This window comes from Terrapene carolina, unplaced genomic scaffold (genome assembly GCF_002925995.2).
Source record: "Terrapene carolina triunguis isolate 2854851 unplaced genomic scaffold, T_m_triunguis-2.0 Scaffold233, whole genome shotgun sequence".
Classification (NCBI taxonomy): Eukaryota; Metazoa; Chordata; order Testudines; family Emydidae; genus Terrapene; species Terrapene triunguis.
The window spans coordinates 8397715-8410071 of record NW_020664584.1 but is presented as its reverse complement, the minus strand read 5'-3'; the positions used below and the strand labels follow the sequence as shown (position 1 = coordinate 8410071).

Here is a 12357-nt window from a genome sequence, read left to right as displayed (position 1 = left end):
GCCCAGTCAAACTCCCATTCATGTCAAAGGAAAGACTATTGCTATTGTCAATGGAATTTGGATTGGTCCTAAAATAGGGACACCAGTCAAGGGGGGAAGCAGGTCACAGAAATATTTGTTTTAGCAGTATGTGCATGAATTGTGCAAAGCTGGACTCAAAATGGGCGCTGTGACCTTTGTTTGATTTTCATACTGGCTGATTAGATTGTTTCAATGGATGTGATCAATGGTACTTTTGATTTGTGCTTGGCAGCTTTAATTGTAACTGTACCTAGTTTTCTGTTTTGTAATGTGTTGCAGAGTAATGATAAAATAATCCGAGGGTTACAAAACGAAAGGACTGTAGTGTGCAGCCACGCAGGAGCCTTGTCTTGATGGGCTAAAAAGGAGTATGTTTTCAACTAAACACAATTGGATAACTCTCCTTTTACCCATCAAGACAGGACCCAACAGTACATATGAGGCCCCTGTAAATGTACAGTCAGCTTCAAGGAGATCAGCCCGGTCACCTGTGTTGCAGCTACTCATTTATCATGTCACTTGAAACTGTCATTATTCTAGAAAAGGTGACAAGGGAGTCTGTCCCTCTTCAGGAAGGCTATAATTTTGGGGTAGGGGAATCTCCCCCACAATTCAGTTCCAGCACTACAGCCAGGAAAGGCAAATTCTGAAATAGCATTTTTAGGGGATGGGTTTTAGAACTGGATTTGGGAAATTCTCTGTTTTTTCTTCACTTCTAATGAACATGTGTAACCGACAAGTTCGCTGTCACAAACTGGCCCTCAACAGGATATTGTGTGTGTGTGTGTGTATGTCTGAGACTTCTCAATTATACATTTTCTACACCTTTCCCCAATAAACCTTTTTTGATCAGACTTTCACTGAGGCTAGAGACTTGAACAAAAAGGACATTCATGGAGTGAAATGCAACACGGGTCTGAGTTCAAATGTTAAGCTGTATCTTGGAGCAAAGAACTGCCGTCATCCGGTTAGAGTCTGAGTAGATGTCCAAGTTGATTCTATTTCTTAAGCAGATAAATGTTCTTATTAAGTTACCAAGTCTATTGTATATTGGAGAACTGGATTATTGATCTCTTTGACAGAGGTAGCTGGAAATAACATTTAGGGTAATTAATTGTTTCATCCAAACAATGACTCTGTCAGAGAGGTTGTGTTGTATCTGTCAGCCAAAGCACAGGTTGGTTGGTTGGAAATAGCTAGAAAAGGACCATGATGGAGGGAAATGTAATACTTGGTCATGGAGGGGCAAGGGGCACTTGTTTCTATTGTAGATTTTTTTTTTTTGTAATGTATATCTAAGGGGATAGGTATAGTAGGAATATGCCTATGTGGTTGTGCCCAATATTTCACTATGTTTGTTCCTTTCTTCTTTGTGTGATACCCAACCAATCTGTCCATTGGTAGGTCCTTTTCACACTACAACCTGTAATCAAATTTGTAACTACTTACAGGCACTTTATATCCACACTACAGTTGGTCATAAGTTGGTTTTTTTTTTTTTTTAGTTGTTGTTGTTGTTGTTATTATTGGAATGATTTTCAACAAAAACTGCCCTTTGCAAAATTTGCTGTGGGGAAAACTTCTGTTTTTGTTTGTTTTGTTTTTTGTTTTTTTGGGGGGTGGGGGGGAAGGGAATTAGTTTTGGGCAGGGAATAAAAATGAGTTGCCTGCTTGGAAGGTCTCTCTTGACAAAAGCTTTACAGGCGGCTGCCAGTGCTGAACACCTGACTCTCTGTCCCCCGATGCTCAGCTCAGCTCCGCGGGTGCCCAGGCACTCTGCCTGGCCTGCTGCTGGGCTGCAAGGCTCTTGTCAACGTCACTTTCTCAGAAAAATTAAAAATTCCATGTTGGTTCCAGAGCTTTCCTAAAATCCCTTTCTGGGAAAATGTTGCATTTTTGCCATTTTGTCTCAGTTTGGGATTTTTTATTTTTTTATTTTTTAGAACACGTAATTTTTAACAGGGAGGGATTTCCATTTTCCAGCCAGCTCTAATGCACATACATCCTGAATGATTGATACAGAGCAGCTAGTCGAGTTTCACTTTTGCTAGTGATCTAGTCGGGTGGTATTATCTTCCTGTAACTGGTTGTGCGCATGCACTGGGGGTGGAGGAGTGGAGTGCTTAGTGTGAACTGAAAACCCTGATCTGGTTTGTGTATCCAGTTTGACTGGTTGTCCTTCCTCCCAGCTCTCTGTACAGCAGTACATTTCAGAGTACTCAGACCCATGTGTTGGTGTCTGTGGATTTCATGCAAAGGCATTGTGGGATAGCTCATCTGCCCATACTTTCGTAGAAAGCAGTTAGCAATGTCTGTTCATGTTTTTGTAGATCTAGAAACAAACGCTTACAGCACAAAAGCTGCTATGCAGACTCAAACTGAACAGGGTTACAGATACGGAGACAGCTCCTCTATTGGTTACAAAAATCATATTTAGAAGGTTCAATGTGGGCGGGTCCTTACACCAGGGGAGATTTGAAACGTGTTTGTACAAGATGAGCTTTCCTTGACCACTGCTCTTATTCAAACAGGAGCGATACCAGGAAGTGAGGTACAGTAGAACCTCAGTTACGAACACTTCGGGAATGGAGGTTGTTCGTAACTCTGAAGAAAATGTTATGGTGGTTCTTTCAAAAGTTTACAACTGAACATTGACTTAATACAGCTTTGAAACTTTACTATGCAGAAGAAAGAAGCTGCTTTCCCTTTATTTTTTTAGTAGTTTACGTTTAACACAGTGTTCTACTGTATTTGCCTTTTTTGTGTTTGCTACTGCCTGATTGCGTGCTTCCAGTTCCAAATGAGGGATGTAGTTGAGTGGTCAGTTCGCAACTCTGGTGTTCATAACTCTGAGGTTCTACTGTATGTAATGCTTTCTCCCAGTCGCTCCTGCCTAGCTGCAGTTGCTGCCTGAGCCTGCAGCATAGTTAAAACCATGTTTGGCAGTTACTGTACCATGGACTGCTGTGTGTTCCATGGGAAAAGATGGAGGAAGATCCTACTTTTAAATAGGCATGCTTATGTTTTGAGACATGGTGTTTGCTATAAAACACAGTACCCTGTAGCACCATCCATGCTGAGCATCTAGACTGCTAACGTTATTATTGCTGGTTTATAGTCTGTATTTTGACATGAAGTGGACATCAGAGGCTTGGCTACCATTACATTTGTTTAGACAGGAACACAGAACAGTAACAAATTTTAATTAAACTAGAAAGAAGAGCAGATGAGCGATAGAATGAATTAAACATTGTTCTGTTTTGTGAATGGAATTTTGTACACATTTGAATGGCTATTTTGGACACAAATCACATACATCCTGTTTTTGTTTTTGTTTCGTCTAGCTGCTCTTCAAGCCCTAAAACGCAAGAAGAGGTACGAGAAGCAGCTGGCGCAGATAGATGGCACGTTATCAACAATTGAATTCCAGAGGGAAGCCCTTGAAAATGCCAACACTAATACTGAAGTGCTCAAGAATATGGGCCTGGCTGCTAAAGCTATGAAAGCTGCTCATGACAACATGTAAGAAATTTCATATTGTATCCTTGAATGAATGTCCACTCTATCAAAATCAAACCAGAAATTATAGAAAGAGAATAAAGAACCAGGTCCCACGCAGTCTGCTAAAATGCTCTGCATCATCGTGGCATGAAATAACTGATTTTTGCAGAGGTTATAGACAAAGCAGTAAAGTATTTTTTAAAAGTTTAAAATATAATACTAGATGCGTTCGCTTATTGATCAAGCTACAAAAGATGGGATTTTTCAACCCAGAAACATTTTGTGGGGTACGAGGCCATTAATAGCATGCACACAATTTTTGTCTAGCTAAAGTATAGTGTCAATAATAGTCTGAAGTGATTTCAGAGCTGTACTGGTCACAGATCCATCTAATACCTGTACACTTTTTAAAAGTCTTGTTTAAAGGGGGTGCATAGTCTGTTCCTTTTTCTACTACTCAATATAATTTGCAAACAAAAATGAGAGATGGCGTTATGGTTGAGAGTACATATCAGTAACTAAGGGTAAACTACATTACAGAGATGTTGTAATTAACACAAAGCCAATATTTGCAAAGCCAGGAAACTCTGAACTAAGGTTAAATTTAAAAGGAATCCAAACCTGTTCAGATATAGGAATGCATAGTTAAGGCACCTAAATAGTCTTTACTAAGCCATATAGTGACTCCATGTTATTAGGTGTGTAAAATATTCTCCAGAGAAACTTATGAAGAATTGTACTCTTTCAGAATGGCTGGCATCCCCCATTTTTTTGCAATGACAATGAGGCCAGGTGCTGACCTCAGTTAATATGCCCTCTTTCCAAATGCCACCACATTCCATTGCCCCCAATGGGAGTGAAGGTAAACTGACCTCAGGAAAGATGATAGCCTCCTATGCTGTCAGGAGGTGGAGAACACTGAGGAGTAAGTGAATAGATGCAGTAGCCATTTTTGTTAAGGGAAGTCTGTTGCTTCAGTCCCATTGAGAACAATGGGGAAAAGTGACTATTTGGAAAGAGGGTAGTTCTTTGTGGAATTCTCTGAAGTGTATTGAGTTTCTGCCCCTGAATAAACTTGAATATGGAGAATAATAGGTGTGTGAGTGTGAATGACAATGCTAAAAAAAAAGAGAACTTTTTAAATGTAATCCATGCACAAGATTTCAGTGAGTTAAGTATATGGAAAGTTGTAAAAGTCTGCATTATTCCATTAAGGTCATTGGGGACAAAAGTATGACAAAACAGGTGCCAGGTTTCTTAAAGGACCCATTTTTAATTTAATTAAAACTAATGAATTTGCTTGTAAATTTTCAGGAGTCATTCTATGCTCTGAGAGTAAGGAGTAGAATTTTTTGGGGAGGACATCTTGTATTTTTCATACATAAAAGGTTAAATCCCAGCTTCAAGTGCAAAACTCAACTCACCCTTAACTGTGGACTTGACGCTGATGATGATAATTTTGTGTCCTGTGAAGGCACTTTTTTTGTCCAGCCTTGACTAAAGCAAATAGATCTGAGTTACACTAAGAATTAGAGTTCAAAGCAAACTGATAATTGGATCTTGAGGGCTTAAAGGATTGATAATAGGGTAACAGAGCCTTTCACCCCTGACAAGTTGAAGCTGACCTAGATCTGTAGTAGTAACCAAAAGTAGTTGCCAGCCAATGGGCATCTTGGCTACCTGATTTTGTGGGATCAGTCCATCTTGCCATGTGTTTATATCTCTTCTGAGGGTTAAATGGAAGCTTTTGTCCTCCAGGGCTCAGTCCATCTTTCAGCACTCAATTTCTGCCAAAGAGAGAAATTTAAGAACAGCAAACAGGTGATTTCTAGAATCATGAGGGAGGTAATCTGCTGGGAATGAGGGAGAAAGGGAATGAGCACCTCCTCCTGCCCAATCCACACAGCAGGAATAGCATGTGCTTTAGAAGAAGCTTCATACCTTCCTGCAATGGGTAAAAATGCGAAGATGTTGGCAGGGAGTAGGGAATGGAGATTGCTCAGGATGGAGCAGTTGAGGGAAGGAGAGCTGCAGTGGCTGGAGATGTGCGGTCATGCACAGCTGAAATGCCATCACAGTGTGGAATTAGCATTGCCACAGAATTAGCAAATGTAGTCAGTGGGCAGTGCAAACCAGGTTAATGACCTAACATATTGTACTCTTCTCTTTACAGGGATATCGATAAAGTAGACGAATTGATGCAGGATATTGCAGAACAGCAGGAGCTGGCAGATGAAATTTCAACAGCTATTTCAAAGCCTGTAGGATTTGGGGAAGACTTTGATGAGGTAAAACAGCTCAAGAGTTGCACTGTTTTAAATTAAAACCCATTTCTTGGTGGTCTGAGTTCTGCATGCATTCAGACAACAGTGCAAGTTCTAGGATGTAAAATTTCTCCTAGCAAATGGTCTCTTCCACCTCAGAAAATTGTGCGCATGGCAGCTACAAAACTTGGATGGGACTTCAAACCCCCAACGTTTTGGAGACTTTTGGATCAGAGAATTCTGTGCCCATCAGAAAGTGAAACCATAAATTCAGATCGGGGTTGAGATTCAGACCCTGCCCTCACAGTTTGAGGGTCATGTGCTGGGGTCATTTAGGCCATCCCCAGTGATAATGTACCTAGCTGAGTCTGTCTGTGTTTGTGCTACTTAGTGGCAAGTGTGATCTGAATCATTCTTTTTCCCTTTACAATACTAGGATGAACTGATGGCAGAATTGGAGGAACTAGAACAGGAAGAATTAGACAAGAACCTGCTGGAGATCAGTGGTCCCGAGACAGTACCACTACCAAATGTGCCCTCAATAGCAATACCGTCAAAGCCAGGTAATTGTCTGCCTTTGCCAAAGCCAGCTTGGTTCATTAACATGTGTGTGCATCAAATCAGCAGCTGTTAATAAGGATTTGAATTTTCTGGCTACAAGCAGCTTGTAGAGTTAATATGGAATTGCTTCATGAATCACATGATGTATTATTCTCAAGGGATCCTTCATCTCCTTTCATTAGATCTATGAAAATGAATAACTGTAACAGGAGCAGTTAGCATGTATTCCTGCACTTCCAGTTTATCCTATAATACCTTAAACAAGGTTCAAGGTAGAATGGAGATGTAGGAGAAAGAAATGAAATGCAAGCTGGGAGTCTTGTACTAATGGCAGCTGATTTAATGGGAAGCAATCCTGACAAGACCAAACGCAGAGGTAAAAGCAAGGGAGACTTGAGTGAGAAATAGCCCTTGGAATTTAGTCTTACAAGTTGGTCTCAATGCTCTGATTGAACCATGCTTGCAGGTCTTTGAGTCTGCCTCTCACCCCTGTCCTGGGATGCTGTAGGGATCAGTCCTTGGCCCTCACTGATAAAGTTGGCAGACGATACTAAAATTGGGAGAGTGGTAAATATTGAGGAGGACAGGTCACTAATACAGAGTGATCTGGATCACTTGGCTAACTGGGCGCAATCAAACAATATGTGTTTTTTAATACACTAAATATAAATGTATACATCCCAAAACAAAGAGTGCAGGCCATTCTTACAGAATGGGGGACTCTATCCTGGGAAGCAGTGACTCTGAAAAAGACTGGGGAGTCATGTTGGATTATCAGCTGAACATGAGCTCCCAATGGGACACTCCGGCCAAAAGAGGTAATGTGATCTAGGGATGCATAAAGACGGGAATCTCTCTACTTCTATTTGAGGTTATTTGACCTGTATATTTGGCACTGGTGCAACTGCTGCTGGAACATTGTCTAGTTCTGCTTCCCACAATTCAGGAAAGATGTTGTTAAATTGGAGAGGGCTCAGAGAAGAGCCACAAGAATGATTAAAGGATTAGAAAACCTGCCTTATGGTGATAGACTTAAAGAACTCAACCTATTTAGTTTAACAGAGAGAAGGTTAAGGGTAACTTGATTACAGTCTACACCTACATAGGGAACAAATATTTAATAATGGGATCTTCAGTCGGAGAGAAAGTATTGATTCGATCCAATGGATGGAAGTTGAAGGTAGGACAAATTCAGGCTGGAAATAAGGCATAAATTTTTAACAGTGAGGGTAATTAACCATTGGAACAATTTGCCAAGGGTTGTGGTGGATTTTCCATCACTGATAATTTTTAAATCAAAATTGGATTTTTTTCTAAAAGAACTGCTCCAGGAATTATTTCAGTGAAGCTGTCTGGCCTGTGTTATTCTGGAGGTCAGACTAGATGATCACAATGGTCCTTTCTGGCTTTAGGATCTGTGAATCCTCTTCCCGCCTGGTGGTGGTTCATAGATTGAAAGAGGAAAACAAGTTTTTCTGCTTTTTCAGCTCAATTGGCTTCTCAACTTTGAATGAACTAGCCCAAATGAAGAAAATATTTTCTTTGCACCTCCTAGCTAACCTGAAACCAAAAGTAATTAAGGTAAAAACTTTTCTGCACAACAGAAACTAAAAGCACTGACATCTGATAAATTTAAATACCAGCATTTGCTCCATTATCAAAACTGAAAATACAGATAGTTAATGCAATGTAAGACATTGTGCCATATTTATAAAGCTTCAGTGGAGCTTAAAAGTGAACGATGTTTCCCCCAATTCTGTATATAATAAAAAAAGCATCACCCTTAATTCGTTAAAATATGAATGCTGACTGCAGCATATTTTTTATTTAAATGATTTTAAGTAGATTATAATAAGTGTAAGGCTCAGCATATTTTGTCATAATTTCACATTTAATTTTACAGGCTTATTTTTAAAAGAAAATATGTATTTAAATACAAAACTCAATTTGATATTTTTAAAAATCAGTTTTTATTTATCCTGATTTCTACTCTTCCAACACCGTTTAATCTGGGGGGCCCTGCCAAAGAAGAGAGACCTTGAAACAGACTTACCATCCCTTGGCTCCTCCCCTTTCAAGGGTTGGACTTCAGGAATTTCCCATTTGTGCCAGCTTTGTATTACAAATTGCGCATGTGTATACACACACACACACACACATGCATCATACTATAAGCTACTGTCTGGATTCATTATAGGGAGAGACTGGATATCTTTTAAATTAAAAATAATTATCTTGCTGCATTAGGAATTTCTTTGGGGAAAGTGTAGTATTTGGAAATTTTTACGGTGAGACTTGTAGTACTTCGCGTTCTGCATCTTCAAAGCACTGTACAGTTTTTAACTAACTTCCCCAATATTCCTGTAAGGTAGCGATTGCCTTCATTTTCAGAGAGGTAAACTGAGAGACAGAGGTGAAACAGCACAGGAAATCTGTCCTAGGCTAGGACTTGGCATTTCCTGGCTCCCAACTCCATCTGTTCTTCCAGCTAGTGCTGCACTCAAATCAGTGTAAGAACAATAGCCCCAAATCCATAGTGGTTGGTTTAAGCATGCTGAACAACAAACCAAAAGGTATTGGCATCCATTGCCAACTGGCTACTGCTTAGCTAAATAAACTTTACATGGCTCCAAAGGAGCTCCTAAAATAAACAGGTCTACATCTTCCCATGTTTTGAGATTTGGTGACTGTGACAAATATTGGCAATGCTTGTGTACCACTCTGATTAAAATGCATATTTGCATTCTTCTCACAAACCATTTTCTTTTCTCTTTTTGAAATATGGCCTCGGGAAGTTTAACCCTGGCTGGCTTTTAAAATGGCACATAAGTCTTGTAACTGAAAACCACATGTGGCATATTTGCTCTTCTGTGGGACCTAGTGCCTTGTGCAGTGCAGAGCCACCTGTCCAGGTGAAGCAGGACATTATGGGGTTACATCAAGGTATCCGCTCCTAACTCTTCACACTCTCTTTATGCTACAGCCAAGAAGAAAGAAGAGGAGGATGACGATGACATGAAAGAGTTGGAAGCTTGGGCTGGAAACATTTAACTACAGCAGCAACCATTTGGAAAAACAAAACAGACTTTGGCCACCTGTTATAGGTGCACGTGTAGTGTGTTGGGGACAAAACATTAAGCAAAATGTCTTTCTCTCTTTAATCTTAACCCAAAGCAGTGGGCACTGCATTGCTGTACTCTGCATAGCATGGTCTGCGCAAAGGAAACAAAGAGGGTTGGGGAAAGTTGCCTGCAGTTGATGATGTTGAATTTCTGTAAAATAAAATGTATTTGCAAAATCCAACATTCAGCTTCTGGACTATGCTAATGCCACTGCTGGATCTTCATCTTCTAGAGTTTGGGGCGTATTGAAGCTAAATGACCTGAAATGCAGCCTGTAATTTTAAGTCAGTTGAAAGTGTGTCTAGAAGTCTTGTAAGGCATTTAAAAAGGAAAAGTCATAAGCCACCATCGGCTTCTCATGTTTAGGTATAAGAATGCGTTAGGTTTTTAGTTCTTTGCACTCTGTATTTATTTCCTTTGACTGTGTGATCACCTTCTATCACTGCACTGACCTAGTCGCCGTTCGCATTTTTAATTAGTGAAACTGATTTGAAATTGATAAACACTACCTTGGAAGTAAGGGAGATTTACACTTAAAATCCAGCTGTACATTTTTTTCTATGTAGCAGTGCAGTGTTCATTGCTATTTGTGATAACTGATAACCCATTCAGATACATGCACACATCTATTTTAATTAAGAAACTATGGTTTGCACTGTATTAAATATCTTGTTTAATTTTCATTCTCGGCTAGTGTCGTCAATTATCTATTTTTCTTAGATTTAAAGAAATGTAATTTACATTAAATTTGGTTTCTGCTCCTGCGTGATAGAGGAATAAACAGACTCTTTGGCATCAGTTTATCTTTGAATCCATAATTGTAGCTATGGCCAGTATTGTGACAGATGCAGAGTCAGGTCATTTATCATACAAACTCCAATGTTAGCTGAGCAAAATGGTTGGGAGTGTTCCTGTAACTAGTTACTCTTGACTGTTTTAGTGTAATGATATGCTGGAACAACAGATTGAGACCCCAGTCAGAGGGCCCTAAGACCTGCTGTGTTTGAGGTAGAAGCAACTGATTTAAAGGCTGAACACATAGCTTTGGCTTTATATTTCTCTGCCTACCCTACTGTAAATTATCATAAGAATTATCTTTGACATTCATGATTTGTTGCATATTCTGTGCTAGTAAGAGGATCTTGTATTTTACAGCGCTAATATTTCCATTAGGATTTATGCTTTGACCACTAAATGCAGTGAAACTTCCTGCTGGAGATTTGCAAGCCTACCTCAAGGTAAGTCGTTACCTTAACATCAGTATTGTTGCCTCAGTTACTGACACCCAAGTCCAGAAACCCAAAATGGAAAGAAGGCAAAGAGGCACAGATGGCAGAACTGCTAGCTGCTCCCAAGCTTGTGGAGGGTAGAGCTGAGTCAGTAATGTGTTCCTATCTGTACCATCACCCTGTTCCTTCAGACAAGAAGAGAATGCAACTCCTGCAATAAAAAATGACTGCAAGAATTGGAACTGAACACCATAACTCCTGTGTGTTGTTTTTTCTGTTGGCCAGGCAGCTGGAACAATTCACTGGTCTCCCTTGCAGCCCTGCACTTTTACCTTCACCTTAAGAAGTCTCCTCTGAAGACTTATTTTGGTCAATACTGTGTGTCTATCTAGCACGTGTGAGGTTTTTTTTAAGGAGCCTTACTTCTGCTCTGTATTCCTGACTCTTCTTCCCCCCTTCCCCTGCCTACATCAGTGAACAGCCAGGAATTCTAAACAAGGCTCTTAAAGAATAAAACAAGGAAATAGACATCACTCACTCCTGCTTTTATTAAAAAGTCTAGACTCATTCTATGGGTAAGTCTTGTTTTCTGAAATCAGCCAAATGATGTTGAAAGAAGGTAAACTGTTCCTAAACTAATCTTTCTGCGGCTGTAAATAGGATGCTTATGATTAAGGCTCCGTGTTTGTCATGGATTCCGTGACTTCTGTAGCAGCCCAGTGTGCTTGGCCCTGGGGTCGCCTGAGCAGCTCGGGCAGCCTCCGGGCCAGGCACAATGGCTGCTGCTGGGGTGGTCTCGGGCCCCCCAGCAGCAGGAGTTTGGGTGTGTGGGAGCTCAGGGCTGGGGATTGGGGTGTGGGGCGGTGCTTACCTAGAAGGGGGGGGGTTCCCCTCCCTCAGCTGCTAGCTCCATGTGCTGCTTCTGCCAGCATGCACTGCCCCCACAGCTCCCATTGGCCATGGTTCCCAGCCAATGGGAGCTGCAGAACCGAGGCTTGGCATGGAGCAGAGTCACTGTGTGGAGCTCAGGAGCCAGGTAGGGAACCTGCCCCAGCCCCGTCAACCCTACCCCTACCCGCAGCGCCCCCCCCACTCCCTTCTCCTGCAACGCCTGCCCCCTGGACTGTTCCCTGAGCACCACTCCCCTTTCCCCCCCTCCCCCAAGTTTTAGTCAGGGGTATATAGTAAAAGTCATGGACCGATCATGGGCTGTGAATTTTTGTTTACTGCCTGTGACCTGTCTGTGACTTTTACTAAAAATTCCTGTGACTAAAACGTAGCTTTACTTATGATTGCCTTTTTTCCTGACTAAGCTAATTCCCCAATGCTAGTTCCAAAATACGCCATTTTGTAACCTGAAATGAGTGTCGTGTTGTCTTAAAAGCATTAGCAGTTTTAGCAGGGTTGTGCCAGGTTTGTCTTGCTTATCCACTACTATATATTGCAGTAGCCAAACAGGAGAATGCTAAATCCCTCAATTCACCTCTTAAAGGTACGATTAAGCCTTTATTTTTCCAGCATAAACAGCTGTACTAGCAAAAGCTTAGTTGCTTTATTGTATGTCTGTGCAATACCAGCAAAGAACCTCCCAACATTCACAATAGGGGAAAACTGCAGTCCAGCCTGGTGGATGTCTTTAATGCTTTCCTTCCTAGCGCT

General features: G+C 40.9%; 1 protein-coding gene across 1 annotated transcript in view; it reads left to right on the top strand.

Annotated features, from left to right (window-relative positions):
- Window positions 1–10152, top strand: part of CHMP4B (charged multivesicular body protein 4B) — a 34691-nt gene extending 24539 nt beyond the window's left edge. The window contains exons 2-5 of the mRNA XM_024194576.3: window positions 3366–3543; window positions 5696–5810; window positions 6223–6349; window positions 9331–10152. Of these exons, the coding sequence (XP_024050344.1) occupies window positions 3366–3543; window positions 5696–5810; window positions 6223–6349; window positions 9331–9398 (488 nt within the window). The 3' untranslated portion in view covers window positions 9399–10152. The remainder of the gene's footprint in view (window positions 1–3365; window positions 3544–5695; window positions 5811–6222; window positions 6350–9330) is intronic.
- Window positions 10153–12357: the final 2205 nt, after the last annotated feature.